This window comes from Dendrobium catenatum, unplaced genomic scaffold, assembly GCF_001605985.2.
Source record: "Dendrobium catenatum unplaced genomic scaffold, ASM160598v2 fragScaff_scaffold_1694, whole genome shotgun sequence".
NCBI lineage: Eukaryota > Viridiplantae > Streptophyta > Magnoliopsida > Asparagales > Orchidaceae > Dendrobium > Dendrobium catenatum.
In genome coordinates, this window is record NW_021320156.1 from 211,777 (window position 1) to 231,230 (window position 19,454).

A 19,454-nucleotide genomic window follows, 5' to 3' on the forward strand; every position below is an offset into this window, starting at 1 on the left:
TTTTTAAATATCAATTCACCCACCCCCACCCCCTCCACCGCCACTATTTCACCCCCCCCTCCCTCTCGGTTAACCTCGGGTTGCTAATTTATAAGGGCTTAATATCCCTAACAAACTTTCACCTAGGCCTTTAGCTAAGAAAAAAGGCAAATTAGCCATTTCTAATGATCTGATACAAACTATAACTCAATTAAAAAACCATCTTCACGTACACTTGGTCTAGAGTCTAATATTCCTAAGATTGAAAAATCCAAAATTGGCCTAATTTTAATAAGATCATTAAAGGTAATGATGTATTTTTCGTATCATTTATTAGAGCCTTCTACAAATAATGAGGCTAAGTATGATTATCTAATAACTAGTTTGAAACATATTATTTTTATGGATATAGAAGAAATCAAAATATTTAGGGACTCTCAATTAGTTATCAATTAGATTGCAAAAACCTACATGGTTTTGAATCCAAAACTCATAAAATACCATAAATACACAAATTATTTTATAAAGTAAATTTCTTAAAACTATATATAGAATTCCTTGTTGGAGAAATTTGGCGGTGGAATCCTTAATAAAGCATGCAAAGGAATTTGCTTGTCTAGAAGAGGACTATTTCTATAAAAGTTTAGAGCCTATGGGTTATAGGTCTTATAGATTTTGAGCACATCAATAAGAAATCTTCTAAGATCCTTCTGCCTTTCCAATAAGTGATAAAAAAGGTAATTGGAGATAGCCTTTCATTGATTATATTTAAGAAGAAAAATATCATCAATATAAATGGCTTGCCAGTCTAATCAAGAAACATGCCCTCTCATATGTACTCATGAATGAAACCCTATGCTATCTATCATTCAATAAGATGTAGCTGCATTATCTAAAATGCATGAATCCCTAAAGTTGATGAATTGGGTCCAAGCTGGATTATGTGGTGCTCATCAGTAACATCCTAATATGAAAATGAATATTAAAATACTTGGATATTATTGGCCTTCCATGATTGGAGGCATGAATGTTACAAGATGTTATCATTAGTGTCAAGTTAATGGTGTAGCCTTATATAAACCATATAATATGTTGTATCCTATGGTATCTTTATGGCTCTTTGAAAGTTAGGGAACAAACATTATTATGCCTGTTGAGCCTCCATATTTAAATGGTCATCGCCTCATTCTAGAAGAGATTGATGTATTCTCTATGTAGGTCAAAGAAATTCCCTTATGCTATATGACATCACACCATGTTATGAAATTCTTGTATTACCATATCATATATCAGTTCGACGTGCTTCATTGAATCATATTCGATAATGGGCTCATATTTAAGTTAATCTATTACCTATGAGCTAATGGAATGGCTAAGGCCTTTAATAAAACATTGGTATAAATCATAAAAATATCTTAAATGAAAATAAACACCAGTGGGATGAGGGTTGGTAGATGTATTGTGGGCCTACAAGACTACCAATAGGACTAAAACACGATCCACTATATTTTCCTTGGTGCATGGGTATGAGGTCGTGCTCCCATTAGAAGTACAAATCTTATCAATTAGCTAATTATAAAGGAAATAACCCAATGCTTTTGGTCAACGAGGCATTTCCTTAAGAAATAATATGCTTGAAGAAATTCAAAAATGAAATCAATGAAAAATTCTTTCGTTTCAAATCGTATTAAATTAAATTATTTAAAATCAATAAAAAATGAAATTTTCAATCCTTGATGTTATTTATGAGTCCTCATGCTTTCTTTGCATAGGATTAAATCTAGTAGTGGTGAAGCAAGCTCTTTACGGCACCATCCTAACATCAAAATCAAAATCAAAATCCTTCTATCCTTAAGGTTGGGTGTGAGTCCCCATGCTTCCTTTCTTTAGGATTAAACTTGTTAGTGATGGAGCAAGCCCTCTGTGGGCCAACCCTAGTATTAAAATAAAAATCTCAAGTCATGTAAGGATAGGAGTGAGACATCGTTCATCCTTTACTTAAGACTAAATTCATTTGTGATGGAGCAAGCCCTTTGTGACACCATCTTAGCATCAAAACTAAACCAAAATCCTTTGATCCCTTAGTAATAGGTGTGAGTTCATAAGTCTGATCTTCTAAGGCCAGGGTTAAGCAAGTGTTGGTTTTAAGTTTTTCGGGTCCCTTGATATCTGAGCCACCTCTTTAGTATCTTAAGGTTAGGTTTGAGACCCTGTGTTTCCTTTCTTTGTTCTAGAGGTAAATCAAACTCAAATGAAATCCATCTATAAGAATATTTTTATGATTTTATATAAAGTTCTTAGAATAACATACAAGGAGTATGGAGTCATTTTAAATTTTTATGTTTAATTAAATATAAAAGAGTTATGAAGGTTAATTAAAGTGGAATATTTATTATCTAATTTGGAAATCAAAGAGGAAAGAAATACCCTTAAGGAATATTTTCTTCCATTTGGAGATCCAAATTTGGATAACATGGTATCCAAAGATAAAAATATACCCCTTTGAGGAAGAGCTCTTTTCATTTGGATATATGTACTTGGTGGATCTAAGGAGTGAGAAGAAATGAGTTGAAGAAAAGAGGACAATAAAATATTATACTTTATAACTTACATCATTATATAAAATTAGAAATCGGGATGTTAGTGGAGCCAGCCACTTTTAATTTCTACCAATCATTAATTGAAATTAAGCAGCACTTGTGAGATGGACTTTTATATTAATTTGACATGTTTTGATGGGTATGATTTTATTTAAATTATATTCTTTAGAAATTACCTATTTTTTTAGGTTTATTACTTGCATGTGAATGTTTTAGCGTAGATTTTATTAGGCTCTTAAAAATAATAAAGCTTTTTCTACATGTAATTAAACATAAGAAAATCTAGCTCACAGAGAAAGATAAACACTCATAAGAAGTTTACTCACACCGGAGGTTTTTCAAGCTTACATACATATCTTCTCTTGTTGCTAGGGACCTCCCAACCGCGGGTCGATAGACCACTTGACCTATTAGGGTACAGCTTTGTCTAGGGTATTTTTTTGGATCTCTAAAAAAATTATTTTTTAAGTCTATTTTTAAAGGTCGTACAACAAAAGGAAATTCATTTTCAGAAACTAATAGATACATCTTTAAAGGTCGTACTTGGCAATAAATTTAACATTCCTCTCAATGTCATAATAATGATGAATTTGATGTAGTTTTACCCATTTTGAGTCCTTTTATGTTTTGAATTTCTTTATTATTGTTGTTGGTTATGAGCTTTGTTGCATTATGAAACATTCACAACCATAGAGATATATAGGGTTAGCATTATAGCTTTATACGATGATTTAATACAAACATAGATAAAAGAGATGTATGCAAGAGTCATTTGAGACGCTAATTTTTTTTATGTGGAAAATCCTGGAAAAAAAGGAAAAACCATAGGTTCTGGCCCGGTAAAAGGATTCTATCTGAATTTTTAGTTGATTAAAATAAATCTCTTCCTCTCTAAAAAAGGCCTTAGCCTGATGTTGTAAATATACATCATACAGAGCTCCTTAAGTGGTGGGATTTAAAAGAATCCATTTGTATGAAAGTTTTTCTTAAAAGAATGTTGGTCTATTCGTTTGGTCAGTAGGACATAAACAGCTGACTGAGGTCAAATAGGGTGTAGTCGATAGATGATAAAGGTTAGAGGGACCGTTGTCAATACACGATGGAGTCTGGAGGGACCGTAGTCTATTGAAGATGCCATTTTGAGGGTTATAGTCAATGGGTGAGGGAGGCTGAAGGGAACTTACTTATCTATATATAGAATCTATACATATATAGATAAGTAGTGCTCGGGATTCAGATCATAAGGAAGTTATTTCCTCTATCTAAGAATAGAGTACTAGGGTTGTCAACCCCTTCTTCTTGGGAATACATTTGGTCTTGTTTCCATTCCGCTCCTCTAGTAAGTCGAATTAGGTTAGCTCTTGATATCCTTCTAAGCCTAATTCATGTCTGCCACCGTCGCTTTACCAGGCATGCCTTTTCCATGCGAGCATCCTTAGAGAAGGAGAGCTTCAGCAGTCGATAGAGATCATAGGCCGGGATCATAGTTGGAGGGTAATGTAGGTCAAAGAGGCCGTAGCCAGCGAGCGATGGCGATTGGAGGGACCATTATCGGTGGGTGATGGTTTTCGGAGGGATCATAGTCCATGGGTGATGTACGGTGGTCAGAGTGATCATAGTTGATGGTTAATTGTGGTCAAAGAGATCACTGTTGGCGAGCGTTGTTGTTAGAGTGACTATAATCCATGGGTAACATTGGTCGGAGGGACTATTGTTGGCGAGAGGTAGTGGTCAAAGGAACCTTACTTGATAGGAAATGGAGGTCAGAGTGGCCGTAGTCGGTGAGCGACGGTGGTTGGAAGGATTATATTCAACGAGTAAAAGTGGTTCAAGGCATCATAGTTGGTAGACAATTTTGTTAAGAGGGGCCCTAGTCACTGGCCGACAGTGGTCAAAGGTATTATAGTAAGTGGTCCATGGAGGCCAGTGGGACTATAGTCAATAGACGATGGAGGTTGGGCGGACTGTATTCAGTGAGCGATGTTAGTCTTAGTGACCATAGTCGGTGGTCAACGATGCTAGTAATGGTCGATTGTGGACGAAGGGATCGTAGTTAGCAGGAGATGGAGGTCAGACTGAACGCGGTCTGTGGGAAACAGTGGTTGATGGGACTGTAGTCAGCGGGCTGTGAGGTCAGATGTAGGCCTTGTGTTTATTGTCAGATGTAGTTTCGATGGAATTAATGGTGAGGGTTCACTAGTGGTGGTGCCAGGGTGGAGCTTGAGGGTGCTTCGAACCTTATAACTCTTTTGATCTCAACCCAATGTCCAAGTTTCCAAAGGTCCAAACCCTCAAAAGTTCCCCCAAAGGTCCTAACTCTCCTCCCCATTGGTCCTCATGCAGAAGGTGGGGTTTCTCCTATAAATTTTTATAGTGGCATGCCCCATAAATGAGAAGAAGATCCAAGGTAAAATTAAAAGCATTCCATCGAACGACTCATACTTATTCCCTTAATCATGAAGCACTTATCATGAATTTAAGTTCCTTAATGATGTAAGAATTAAGCAATCTTGGGATCGCTGGATTTGTCTCGTCGAGCCGCTCAATTTAACTATAAGCATGCCATATTTAGATATCATTTGGTCATCCAATTAATGCTTTGAACCTTCCAAATATACCCCAATCGCTTGATTTGGACCCATTTTGGCTTGGATTGGGCTGGTTTGGTGTCGTTGGGGTCATCTCCTTGATACGTTCAATTTTATTATAATTTTGCTAAAATCATTGTTCAGATGGTCCCACATTTAATTTTGGAAGTTACCAACTAGAATATACCTCAATATTTGTGCTAGATCAAAGCAATTTTTGGTGATGTATCAAGCTTTTTCTTCAATAGTTTTTTATTAAGTATTGTTGCTCGCTTTTTTGTTGCAGCTATATGCAAGTTTTTGCATTTCTTACACTTGATCTATAAATGCTTTCTTCCTTTATAGTTATTCTATAGTCAATGAAAATGAGCTTTAACCACCAATTTTCTCATATATATAACATTTATTAAATACACCGTTGGAACACGTAAAATGTATTTTTAGAAGTGTCAATCAAATAATAGCTACATATACTACAAATACCGGAGAAGTCAGAATGTGAAATGGCCTGCATGACACTGTAATTTTGACTTTATCTATTGCACATGCCAAACTTTCAAAGACCAATTAAAAGTGTTTACCAATTCATATAAAAAAACTTTGTATGCAAAATCACATACAGATCATTAACAATGACTTAATCATACATAAATCTATCATTTTCATAATATCAAAATTCACCAAAAATTACATGTAAAGGGTGTGATTACTGATTAGTATAAATTTAACATTCGACATCCTCTTTTCTACTCGAAATATTGTAGGTCATACATACAAATCATGCAATCCCTTCTGTTTTCCTCATCAATCCTCTTATTATTCCTAATCCAATCTTTCATCCAATTTCTTCTTAAGAGTTATAGAAAAAAGCATCCTTTTCCTATAACAATTCAAAACACGAAACTCCCTCCTGGGCCATGGAAGCTCCCATTTTTAGGAAGCATTCATCAATTTATAACTAGAGAGCAAACCCATCAAAGATTATGCAGGCTTGCCAAAACATATGGTCCTTTATTTCATATTAAGCTTGGCCATGTAGACTTTGTGGTCGCATCTAGCTCAAGCACTGCTCGCGAGGTGCTTAAAACTCATGATCATGTTTTAGCCTCTCGACCCACACTCTTAGCCATTGAGAAAATTTGTTACAATTCGAGCGGCATTGGCTTCTCCCCGTACAGTCCTTATTGGAGACAGCTACGTAAGATTTGTACTCAAGAGCTTCTAAGCACTAAGAAGGTTAAATCTTTAAGCTTCATCAGATATGAAGAAGCTCAAAATATTCTATATAAGATCAAAAGAATAGCTGGATCTCCGATGAACCTAACGGAGATGTTTCAAGAAGTTACTAACAGTCAGATAACTAGAACTGCATTTGGAAAAGAATGTACGAGCCGACAAAGGTTCATATTAGCCATGAAGGAGACTATCAAGCTTCTTCCGATGTTAAAGGCTGCCGATTTATTTCCATATTTTAGCTCTCTTATTAGCTTTTTGGATGGGTCAAGCTACCAAATGAAGAGGCTGCGTCGAGAGATGGATTATGTCTTGGATGAGATAATTATGGAGCATAAGGAAAAGAAAGTAGTTACGCATGAAATGGAGGAAGATTTGGTCGATGTTTTGCTGAGGATTCAAGAGAAAGGAGAGTTGCAGGTCCCCTTAACAACGGATAATGTCAAAGCTGTGATCTTGGTAAGTATCCACTCATGTCTCTGAAAATATTTAAATATTTATTTCTCGTTATTTGATAGAGTAAAAATTCTAGTAAGTGTAAGGTTTCTTCTCATAGTTTGGTTTTATTTTCTAAAATATGTCTAAAATTTTCTGACCGAAATTTTTGATCTAATAACTTCATAATTTTTTTTAATTGTAGTTCGTTTGTAAAATCTCTTAATTTGCTAATTTTATTTCCAGGATCTGCTTGTAGCTGCAATTGAGATGACATCAAACACACTGTGTTGGATCATGTCGGAGCTAATATGTCATCCATAAGTAATGTGTAAGGCTCAAAAAGAGATAAGAGAAGCCCTTGGAGCAAAAATAAAAATTGAAGATAATGATATTCATGAGTTGCACTACCTTCATAATGTCATAAAAGAAACTTTAAGATTGCACCCTCCATTACCTTTGCTTCTTCCTAGAACTTGTAATGAGCCCACAGAACTATGTGGATTTATGATATCGAAAAAGGCTCGATCGTGTCGTAGTTAATGTGTGGGCAATTGCAAGAGATCCAAAATTTTGGGAGAATCCCGATAACTTTTACCCAGAGAGATTTGATGAGAGCACACATGACTTTAGAGGAACCAAATATGAGTATTTACCTTTTGGGTCAGGACGAAGAATATGCCCAGGAGCAACATTTGCAATGGCCGAGATTGAGCTTTTTATCTCATTATTGCTCTTACACTTTGATTGGGAAATACCAGGTGGGAAGAGCCCAATGGAGCTTGACATGGAAGAGGAATTGGATGGCACGGCTAGGAAAAAAAAAGATTTATATCTAATTGCCACCACTCATTCCTTATGAAACATTTTTGAATGTTGATTTGAGAATGCTTTTTTTTAGCAACTCATTTGATCTTCTTTCTACCCATAGATGTTTACATTTACATGTTTCTGTATCTTTAAAGTTTCTGTTTCAGTGTAAGCATTTTATAAATATAAAAAGATAAATTATGGACAGCAAGCATCTCTACTTTAGCTAACTACATTATTGTCTACGATCCTGCTTACTGTACTTTAATTAAGTACTGCATAACAGATTATAGTGAAAAAAAATTATAATTTTAATTATTATAATTATAATTAATTGAAAAGAAACATTCAACTTTGATATTTAATTGTTATCCTTTTGTTGTACTAAATGAACTTGGGCTTCATTTGGTACAAGTTTCTTACTGTTTTAAAAAAATGTTGTAGAAAGAAGTAACTTTTTAAAGATATTGTATAAAGCAATATTCAAGCACAAAAAAAATTGAAAGCAAATAAAAATTATAGTTGCGGTTTGAAAAAGAAGGGAGTAAAAAACTGTCTAAAATGAAACCGTAATTGTAACAAATAGTGCATTCACTCTTTCACCACATGACAATACAAATGTGGGCTCCAAAAATTCGGCCCCGATCTCTGCCCGCTTTGCTTTTCTTTTTTTTAGGGGAGTTTTAACGGAATAAGTTTTGGAGTAAATTTTGGAAGGCATATGGGTTTGTAGATAAGACACTACCCAGAGATTTCGTCCTCATTTTGTGAGGACTTCATGATCTGCGTTCTGGTTTCCTATAGGCACAAGCCCCTATATTTATTTACCTCTCCCGATAACGAGAGAGAACTTTCGATTAAGGCTAGTCGTAAATCAGATACGTAGAAAATACATGTTATCTAGCATATAATAGCATCATGGTATTGGATTAGGGAATTTGAAAAGTTTGATATTTAAAATTGGAAATTGCACCATTTTGCACTTAAAGCAGATGTTGGGGGAATGGATGATGAATCCGATCAAGATCCCATGGTTCCATCGTCCGAGGGCATCGTGGTCCCTGGTCTACTTAGTCAGAGGTGGTAGTCAACACAAACTAATAGAAGGATCATTGTCGGCAGGCATAGGTTGCTTGGTCTAAGGGGTCGTTGTAGACCTGGAGAGAAAGTTTGTCTAAGGGGACAAATTTGAATCCACCTTAGCTAATAGAGGACATTGTGCCCTATTGATTATATCCTATTGATTCATATCTCAAGAATTTGATGCAACTAAGGAACGTATTAGCTCTGGTCATAACTGGTATTTTGTGGTGCCATTTGGCAACAAAACCACTCGATTCAGAGAGCCTCGGTTCATAACCATTTATCATGCTGTGCAATTTGGTGGCAAAACTACAGGTCAGAGGACATGTACCATGTCCTTATTGGCAAGAGATAGTTTGAGAATGGATCCTAGTGATATTTTTTACTAGGCATTTAGCTCTATATGAGCTGAAGTTAAATTCGAATTTGTCCACCTCGGCAAACTGTTGTGGAGGGTGGATAGATTTTACTTTAAGTGGTTTAATGGTTGATTTCAACTTTAAATATTTTGGGAATTTTTTTTATTTTCTAGGATTTTGGATTATCTTTGAAATTTTAGATTTTTGGGTACTTGGGTGGAGCTTGCAAGGCATTTGAAAGTATTTATTAACCCCTCTAGTTGAGATAAGCATTCAACACGACCATCATCAGGGTGATCATGGGATCATTTAGAAATGTTTATATTTCGTGGATTAAACCTTGTCAACTCGGCTGAGCTGTTGACCGAGAATCGGGTTTCGTAGGCTTTATGTCTTTGCTTATGAATATTCCTTTTTGAATGCCTAATATGAATGTATAAAATAAATATCCTGGTAGACCTCACGATTGTATATTTATTTAATGATTCGAGCCATGTCGACTACTATCTCCGTGCATAGAAGGATCAGGCTCGAACATGGACTCACTATTTGACCCTCGTAGCATTCCTGACTGTCACGTGTATACCAATAATACCCTCATCGAGGCCCATGCGTGTGTTTGGGGGTATTTTATAATAATTTGCTGAGCCCTACCAACACCCATTTACCTGTTTAGGAGGATCGGGTTCAGATTTATTGACCCGCGTAACATCCCTAGACGTCACGTATATGAATATGTCATGCTCGCCGGGGCACATGTGGGTTTTGTGAATGTATTTACCCATTGTGTACCTACGTGTATACAAACTATGATGCATTTGTGGAGGGGCATTTTGAATATTTGGCAGATGTACTACAATATCACATACAAGATCACGCTTGTAATAAACCTTATGTATTTGGAGTAGAGGGTGTACTTTTTGCTTATAGTTGTTAACTTAGATCAAGCATTGATCTTTAACAAACATTTGTTAAACATGGATAATTAATTTTAGTGGGTGTGATCGAATGTGTGTTAACATTCACTTGAATGCATCTAGACGCATCACGTTGTTGCTTTATCTACATCTTAGATCTTTTTGGCTGCAACTAACACACTAAATGTGGGACTGGTCTCCCGCAATACATCTTCTATTGCTCCGGGTAATCAGGTAGATGTATTCATTTCTAGATTGAAATTGACTTCAAGATACTGCATTTACTTAAGTCTTTTTATATCTATCTATAGGAGAGAGGTAGTGCGTAAACCTGTATACTTAGAGGACTCGTATGTGTTGCAGATTTTCTATCATTATTTGCATATAGATCAATATGCTTATTCATATTTTGATGTAGATTATTGGAGTGTTGTAAAAAATTTGTTTCATCGATTAAATGCCCTCCACACCCCTTTGTGTTTTGATTATCTTAAAAATCTCCAAAATTCTTTGAGAACTCTATGTTATTGATTGATTGTAGGCACTTGTTATCCTTTCAATTTGATCTCTGTTCGCAAGAAAGTTGTGTTCGTTACATATCTAATTAACTTCTTGATGGACATAGATACATTTACTTGCATGATAGATCCGTGGGTGAGTTGTGTTCACTACATTTTCCCCATTTGTATTTGCTAATGATTCATTGAAATCGCTACACGATGATCTCAATAATCTATAAGAGATTGATGTGTGTATTTGTAGATTATTGTTGACTCTCGGAATGACTATATTTATCGATAATTTTCTCAAACACCTTCGTCAACAACCTACTATGCTCATTGTATGCTTCCTTCAATGTTTATGGAACTCATTTGTTTCTTGCAAACAAACTTAACTTGCAAATTCTTTATCCTTGTAGGTGGTTTTCCATACGCATGATATACTTGATATCATATCTTTACCCCACTTGAAATGATCATTACAAATCTATTATCGTTATCAAAGGAGAGATTCCATGTCAAAGCTTGCAATGAATTCGTGCGTGAGTCCTTGCTTGGATGAGATTAAGATAGATCTTCCTCCTCTATTTGCATTCCAATTGGAATGATAATTCCATTGGAACATTGATTATCCCTCAAATCAAATTCCTTATAGCTCATTGTTTTATGTCCATTTGAATAAGTGTAAAAATACTTATTCATCACACGAGACCTTGAGCTTGTTTCTTAGAATTCATTTGAGTTAGATCCTTTATGACTCATTCAAGTTCTTTAAGTTTCCTGCATCATGTTCAAGTTCTATGTCCCTTGTAGTCACATTGAATTCACTCATATTTGAGTCAAATGCTTGCAATTTCAAGTTCCAAATAATTATGTTAAGTTCAAGTCCAAGTTTTGTTCACTTGATTCAAGATCTAATTATAATTCCATATGGCCAATTTGTATGTTAAGTTAAAATTCAAGTTCAAGGTTGAGTCTTTGTCTAAGATTGAATCCAAATTTGCATATAAGTCCTTATGATTTATTTAAGTTTAGATTCATTTTAGATTTGAGTTTATTGTTTTAAAGTTCACAAGTCCAAGTCCATTATTATCCTTTTGAGTTCATTCAAATCCAAGTATGATCTCGTGTTCATCCGAAATTTTGGCAGCCTCCTGGTGACTCCCTCCTTTAGAGGAAACTACAAAAAATCAGTCCTTCCCACCACGAAAAGAAAAACGTGTATAGTAGGTGTTTTCGAACACCGCGGTCATATTTTCTTCATCTCCCACCATGCTAAGAAAAGTATAAATGGGTCTTCTACAGGTACCTGCTTGAAAAGGCAACTATTTTCTCGCGAGCGGGTACTTATGAATATCCTTGTCTCATCGTAGGCATCTCACCGAGTTCCCATCCTGCCATGCCAAGAAAAGCGTTTATAGGCGATTTTTTGATTCGCTACGAGCGCCGAAAGAGGGAGTTTAGGTGATTACCCGCTTCGTCGATATCACCGAGACAAACTTCCTTCCACCATGCAAAGAAAAAATGTGTATGGTGGTCATTTCGTCGCATTGCAAGCGTAGAAGTTGGGCTCTCAGGTTTTTAGGGTTCAAAGTGGTTATACCTTGGCGACCGATGAGATGGTGGGTACTAAAATCAAGACAACACAGTTTTCTCGTTTTCTTTTTTTTTCTGCTTTTTTATTAAAAATCTAGTAATAATAATAATAACATAATTATTATAGTTGATAATAATATAATTTGTAATATAATTATTATCATTAATAATAATTATAATAACATAATTATTTTGATTAATTATAATTATACAATCATCATAATTAATAATAATTATAATTACTAATAATTATAATAATATTCTTATTATAACTATAGGCAATTATAATAATACTAACTAATAATAATTAGTAACTAAAAAAAACAAAATATATACCTAATTAGTTAGAGGAGGTCAGGATTAGGAGATCAGACAGAGATGAGGCTACAGGCATAGATTCGGTCGGACAAGGAAGAGAAGGCATTCGGCTTTCTGGGTTAAAGCAGGAGGGAGATCGGGTTTGCGGTTCAGCCAAGTGAGGTTTTACGACAGAGGGGATTCAGGCAAGACAAGGATGGGGAGATCGTGGAAGGAGGTCTTGAAGTCGACGGGAAGCAGAGGAGCTGAAGGTCTCACAGATTGGAAGGCTTCAACCACAACTACAGGTAAGTAGAGTTGGGGTTTGGCTTGGGGTTTGCGGCAAGAGAGGCGAATGGAGGAGGTCTTGGGTTTCGAAAAGGCGAAGAGCGGAAGTTCTCGTGTGGAGGAAGCGAACAAGAGCTTCGTTTGGTTGGATTTTAAAGACGCTGAAGAGCAGCGATCGAGGCATGCGAAGGATTTTCAGGAAGCGACATAAACGACGCCGCATGTATAGTATTCCAACGGGATTTTTGCACAAGTTCAATGGAATTTCAAGTATGATTTAATCCCTTTTTTATTATGATATGAAGGTTAACAACAAAGAAACTATAGAGAAAAAAGTTTTAGACAATTAAATCCAAATCTTAGATCTCCTCAATATGGAAAAAAAAAGTCTCAAAAGAAAATGGATCAAAGGCTTATAATAAATAATAATAATTCATATATTTAATTCAAGTTTTATGAAAACCCTCATACTCAATTTGAAATCTCAATTATCTTCTCTTGAATTTATAGAGATCAATTGTGATTATTTTGTTATAGTCAATAATGATTATATGATATTTAAAATCTTACAATCGTGCAATGAACTTATTAAAATGACAACAAGAAAAAATAGCTGCTTTGATTAGAATTTTGAAAGTTAACAAAAAAAAAAAAAAAAAAAAAAAAAAAAAAAAAAAGAGAGAGAGAGAATGATGTCTATTTTCTCACGAAGCGAACGGTCAATCCCATATGCATGCATTCAATAGACAAATTTCCTCATAAGAGGGCAAAGATTATTTCTATATAATTAGATTTTTAATGTTTCTTACTTTTAAAAATATGATTATAAATATCAATTCTTTTTAACAGTAATAAACTTAATGATATATATTATATAAAATGTAATTAACGAGAATCCTGAAATTGCTAATACGTTGACTAATGTTGAAGGCCATTCCAATGTTGAGAGGGTTGGTAATGAAATCTTAAAAGCTCCAGAAGGTTTGGTAACACCTACAACCTCTCATGTCAAAACTTTTAACTGTTATAGACAAATCTTTTGCTGAAAATGGTGAAATTTCTAATATCTTTATCTCTGTTGATTCTATGCTCAATAATTCTATTTCCCCGCCTACTTTGGTTAATGCCGAGAACAATGACGATGACCCTACTGAAGATCAAGAGGAAGGGGAATATGTTCCTGGAAAGAATTTGCCGGATTCGATGGAGAAGGGTAATTACAATAAAAAAGGGGAAGGTCAGTCTTCTGCTACTTTTTCTGATAAAGGTAAAAATACTGAGGAGGAATGGCTTTCTAAATCACACAAGAAAAAAAAGAAAAATGTTAAAGTTACATTACCGGATACCCCTCGTTCTACCAGGGCTCAAACTAGTAACAAAAGTTCTAATGATTAAAGTCATCATTTGGAATGTTAGAGGTATTGGTGGTTCTGATTCTAAAAATCGGGTTAGGAATTTATGTCGTGTTCATAATATTTCCTTGCTTGTTCTACTTGAGCCTTTTATTTCTCCTGATAAACTGACGTCTACTGCTGCTAGCTTAGGTTTTTCTTGTAGTTTTGCTAATTGCTCCAATAAGATCTGGATTATGTGGAAAAAACATTGTAATGTTTCTGTTGTTCCTGATTTTCGTCAAGTGGTTAATGTGCAAATCTCCTATAACCAGTTTATATTTTATGCATCTTTGGTTTATGCTTCCTCCACTAAAACTGGTCGTATCCCTCTTTGGGAGTGCTTAACTAATTTTACTCATACCATTGATGGACCTTGGTGTGTTGGGGGTGATTTTAATATCATCTCTAATGTTAGTGAAAGATGAGGGGGTAACCCTGCTAATATGAATGCTATAAATGATTTTAATCAGTTGATTTCTTCTTGCAATCTAACAGATATTGGTTTTTCTGGCAACTCCTTCACTTGGAATAAAAATAACCTATGGCAAAGACTTGACAGGTTACTTTTCAATAATGATTGGATTGGTAAATATAATATGACTAGTGTTCATCATTTGAGCAGAACTCTTTCTAACCACTCTCCGTTGCTTCTTTCTATTTCTAATAGTAATTTGACGGGCCCTGTGGCTTTTAGATTTCAAAATATGTGGATCAAGCATGCTGGGGTTTTTAATGCTGTGTCTGATAACTGGAATGCGTTGGTTTTTCCTGATAATAATATTCAAGGTATGAATAGATTATGGGCTAAATTAAGTAGATTGAAACAATTGTTGAGATGGTGGAATAAACATGTTTTTAAAAATATTTTTGAAAATATTGAGGTTGAGGAGAAAGTTTTAACTACGGATAACCTTTTTCTTGAGAATCCTTCCTGCGAGAATCTGGCTAATCTTGATAAAAGTAAACTCCTTTTCAATTTGCAAAACCAGGAAGAAATATTTTGGAAACAGAAGGCTACTAACTCTATTTTGTTGGAAGGTGACAGAAATACTTCCTTTTTCCATGCTTTAGTTAACAAAAATTGTATTAAAAGCTATATTCACAAGCTTGTTGATGGGCATGGTGTTGTTTATGACAATGTTGATACCATTGTTAATTCGGGAGTGGACTATTTCTATAATATTTTCAATGCCATCAAGCATGTTTCTTCTATTGTTAACACTTGATTCCTAACATTTTGGATGATAATGATAATAGTTTTCTTACCCAATTACCCAATGAAGACGAGATTTGGAACACTATCAAAGGCATGAATGTTGAGTCGGTGGCTGGACCGGATGGGTATACTACTAAATTTTTTTGTGAAAACTTGGGATATCATTAAAGCTGATGTGGTGGATGTTGTTCATGACATTTTCAAGGGTAAGCCTTATCCTAAAGCTTTTTCTTGCACTAATATTGTTATTATCCCCAAGAAAGATAATACTACCTTTTGGATTGACTTTAGACCAAATAGTCTATGTATGTTTTTTAAGAAACTTGTGGCAAAAATTATTGCTTCTAGACTTTCTACTATTTTGCCTAGAATTATTTCCCCTAATCAAATGGGTTTTGTTAAAGGAAGGAGTTTTTTTGATAACATTTTCCTTGCTCAATAACTGGTGCATGATATTAACATTAAATGTATTGGTGGCAATATCCTTTTTAAGCTCGACATTACTAAGGCTTATGATAATTTAAACTAGGATTTTCTGTATAAAGTATTGTCTTTGTTTGGATTTAATCAGGCGTTTCTTAATCTTGTTAAGCATAGCATTGATAATTGTTTCTTTTTTGTTATTATTAATGGGAGGAACCATGGTTTTTTTAAGTCTAAGAATGGTCTTCGTCAGCTTCCCTCTTTATCATTGCTATGGAGTATTTGTCTAGGGGTTTGGATTATCTGTACAATAGGTTTACTAACCTTAATTATCGTATTGGTGGAGGTTTTCCGATCTCTCATCTTAGTTTTGCTGATGATTTTATAATTTTCTCTAATGCTTCTTTGAAAAATGTTAAATTGTTGGTTAATTTTTTGGATGTCTTTCAGGATGCTAGTGGCCTTTCTATTAACAAAGATAAGAGTAATTTTATTACTGCTAATTATGTTAATACTACTAGGGCTAACAAGATTAGTCGGTTATGTGGTTTTAGCTCTTCTTCATTGCCTATCAAATATCTTGGTACGCCTCTTACTAAAGGTAGGAGGAAGACAATGCTTTTTGATAATATCTTCACCATTTTTCAAAGAAAGTTTTTGCATTGGTCGTCTAAATTTCTTTCTTTTGGAGGTAGGTTAACTTTGATTAAAAGTGTGTTGAATTCCATTCCTATTTTTATTTTTCATACTTTGAACCCTCCGGTTAATGTTTGCAATAGAATGGAAGTTATGATTAATAAGTTTTTTTGGGGTGCCTCTTTTAACAATTCTGGCATTAAATGGGCCAAACGGAATAAACTTTGTGGTGTTTATAAGGAAGGTTCTTTGGGGTGCAAGTCTATTTTTGACATGGTGAAAGGTTTTACTCATAAGCTTTAGTTTACTCTGCATGCTAATTCTAGCCTTTGGGCTAAATTTATGTTTACCAAGTATTGTAAAGGGTTGCACCCTTTAATTGCTCATTACAAAAATTCTGATTCGGCTGTGTGGAAAAGAGTTTGTAAAATTAAATGGGAGGCTGATTTGAATATCTAATGGGGTATTCGTGATGGGGAAATTTCTTTCTGGCAGGACAATTGGCTGGGAGTTTATTCTATTGACAAGTATCTTAATACTTATACCATTGCTAATATTAAAGTTAATACTTTTTTTTAATGGCTATTGGAATATTGATATGCTGCCTGAGGTTATTCCTCATGAGATTGTTGATTTAATTATAAAAATCCCGATTCAATCTCAGTTCAAGGATAAAATTCTGTTTAATCTTTCTTCTACAGGTAATTTCAGTTTTAAAAATCTTTGGGAGAAGATTAGAGTTAAAGAGGAGGTTTCTCATACTTATCAAGCTTTGTGGCATAATACCATTCCTGTTTCTTATTCATTACTTGCTTGGAGATGTCTTAAGGGTTACCTGCCGGTGGATAGTAGATTATGGAGAAAAGGTTTTTTCCTTGTCTCTAAATGCCAGTGCTGTGCTAATATTGAGAGCATTCAGCACATTTTTTTCACTAGTTCGACTGCTCGGCATGTTTGGAACCATTTTTGCAATTTTGCTGGTTTGGATTTCTTTCTTGTAGTGGGGATTTACAGGATATTCTTACTATGTGGTTTACTAAAGGTAAAGGTCATATTTTTAATTTAATCCCTATTTTAATTCTTTGGTATTTATGGAAAGCTTGGAATGAGTCTAAGCATGAGGTTATTAAAGTTAATGCCAACCAGACTATTAGTAACATTAGAAACAAGGTTTTACAATTCATCTCTGTTAACCTGCTCTCCTAAAAAAATTTAAAGAACTGCAATATTTTGGTTGATTATTTTGGCTTAAATGTTGCTCCTGCTGCTGAGGTTACTGTGGGCCGAATAGTTAGATGGATAAAACCTGATTTGCCTTTTGTAAAGCTGAATACTGATGGTTCTGTTGGTGTTAATTCTGCAGGTTTTGGTGGGATTATTCGTAATCAACATGGAAATCCTTTGGATGCTTTTGCTGCGCCTCTGGATTTTTGTTCTATTGTGTCTGCTAAGCTTATGAGTTTGAGTTTTTGCTTGGAACGTTGTCTGAATTTGGGTTATCATCATGTAAACTTTGAGGTTGACTCTAAAACTGTGATTCATGCCATTTCTGAGAATATTATTGGTAATCCTAATGAATTTTATACTATTAGGAAAATTAGGATGATGCTTGGTGAGATGTCTTATAAGATTTCTCATATTTATCGAGAAGGGAATGTCTGTGCTGATTGGTTGGCTAAAACTGATGCTCAAAGCATCTGTTTTCAGGAGTTTTCTATTAGGGATTTTCCTTCCCCTCTCAAAGGCATGGTCTCTCTGGACAAAGCTGGCCTTCCTTATTTTTGTCATGATTAACTTTGTTGGTGGGTTTTGAGGTTTGTTCTTGTCTTCTTTTTTTATTTGGTTTTTACTATTTGGTTTGTTTCTGGTGTTGGGGATGGTTGTTCTTTGTGGCTGTTCTCTGGGGATCGGTTTTTGTTCTGTTGTCTGTTGTTGTTTGCTGCCTATGTTAATATTGAGGTGGTGATTTCCTCTATTGCTCATAGCAGCTATAAACCTGGGAGGTCTGTTTTTGCTCTGGTTTTGCCTTTATGCCTGCTGTTTGTTGATGCCAGGTTTATGATTATTGATGTGGTGATCTTTTCTATTACCGTTTGCTACTTTCTTTCTGGGGGGTCTGTTTGGCCCGTCTGGAGCTTTTGGATTATTTCGAATATCTGACATATTAGGATGGAGTAGTTAAAGGTGAATGTTTGGTGTGTTTGGTTTATACTGGAGCTGAATCTGGGTATTTCTATTAGTTGGTATCCCTTACACATTACAAACTTATTTTCTTCTATTACTTCTTATCAGACTAATCATTCCTTTTGGAGATTTCTTTGCAGGCCTAATTCTTACTAATATTTCCTGAATCTCAACGATCGCAAGGTACTCATTTAATTTATAAATTAATATTATCATTAATCAAATTGAAACATTATACTTTTTTCAATATCATTTATATTATATTAGAAGATAATTTTAACCTTAAAAATAGAGAGGGATTCAAAAATATCAACTATATAATTTGCTAATAACCTTTCACAATATTACAATTTACAAAAATTAGCCATTGATCAAAATTCAAAAAGTTTTCAAACTTAATTTCATGAATCCTGTTTTTTTTTTTTTTTTTTTTTTTTTTTTTTTTTTTTTTTTTTTGAGAGAATGCAAAGAGCAATAATTTTGTTAAAACAACTAAGAACAGATAAATTCCTCCTTCAATAAATTAATAAAAGGAGGAATACTACTATCATTCGGATCCTTCCAAAAGAAATCTGAACTAATAGCAAGGTTAGCACACATATCAGCTAACTTATTACAATCTCTTCTAGCAAAAGAAAAAATAACATGTTTAAAATCTTTAAGAAAATCTAAATCTTTGGGTTTAGAAATTCTTCTGAAATAGAATTATTGTGAAAAGCCCTTTGCAAGAGTGAAATAAAATTATGATTATCACCTTCAATCATAATACCTTTAGCATCGAGCATCCAATCTTGAACAAACCTTCTTAATGATAGAATAGAGAGTACTTCAGCTTGAGCAATGTCCCAGTGATTAATATTGTAACCAAATGCTCCATGAAACCTTCCCTTATCATCTCTGAAGACACCTCAAATAT

General features: G+C 34.6%; 2 protein-coding genes across 4 annotated transcripts; both read left to right on the top strand.

Annotated features, from left to right (window-relative positions):
- Window positions 1–4,108: 4,108 nt before the first annotated feature.
- On the top strand, window positions 4,109–7,159 carry LOC110107515 (premnaspirodiene oxygenase-like). The gene is made up of 3 exons (XM_020837793.1): window positions 4,109–4,133; window positions 6,207–6,859; window positions 7,082–7,159. Exons 1-3 carry the CDS (start codon window positions 4,109–4,111, stop codon window positions 7,157–7,159), a joined length of 756 nt encoding a protein of 251 aa, XP_020693452.1.
- A 5,320-nt stretch (window positions 7,160–12,479) lies between these two features.
- Window positions 12,480–18,725, top strand: LOC114581388. 3 transcript variants are annotated; one of them, XM_028701432.1, is made up of 4 exons: window positions 12,480–14,865; window positions 15,337–15,501; window positions 17,056–17,220; window positions 17,718–18,725. In XM_028701432.1, exons 2-4 carry the CDS (start codon window positions 15,393–15,395, stop codon window positions 18,146–18,148), a joined length of 705 nt encoding a protein of 234 aa, XP_028557265.1. In that variant the 5' UTR covers window positions 12,480–14,865; window positions 15,337–15,392; the 3' UTR covers window positions 18,149–18,725. The 3 variants fall into 3 exon arrangements, with proteins under 3 accessions (XP_028557265.1, XP_028557264.1, XP_028557266.1); XM_028701431.1 differs by lacking the exons at window positions 12,480–14,865; window positions 15,337–15,501 and having other exon boundaries at window positions 15,509–17,220; XM_028701433.1 differs by lacking the exons at window positions 12,480–14,865; window positions 15,337–15,501 and having other exon boundaries at window positions 15,509–17,396; window positions 17,718–17,954.
- The last annotated feature ends 729 nt before the right edge of the window (window positions 18,726–19,454 follow it).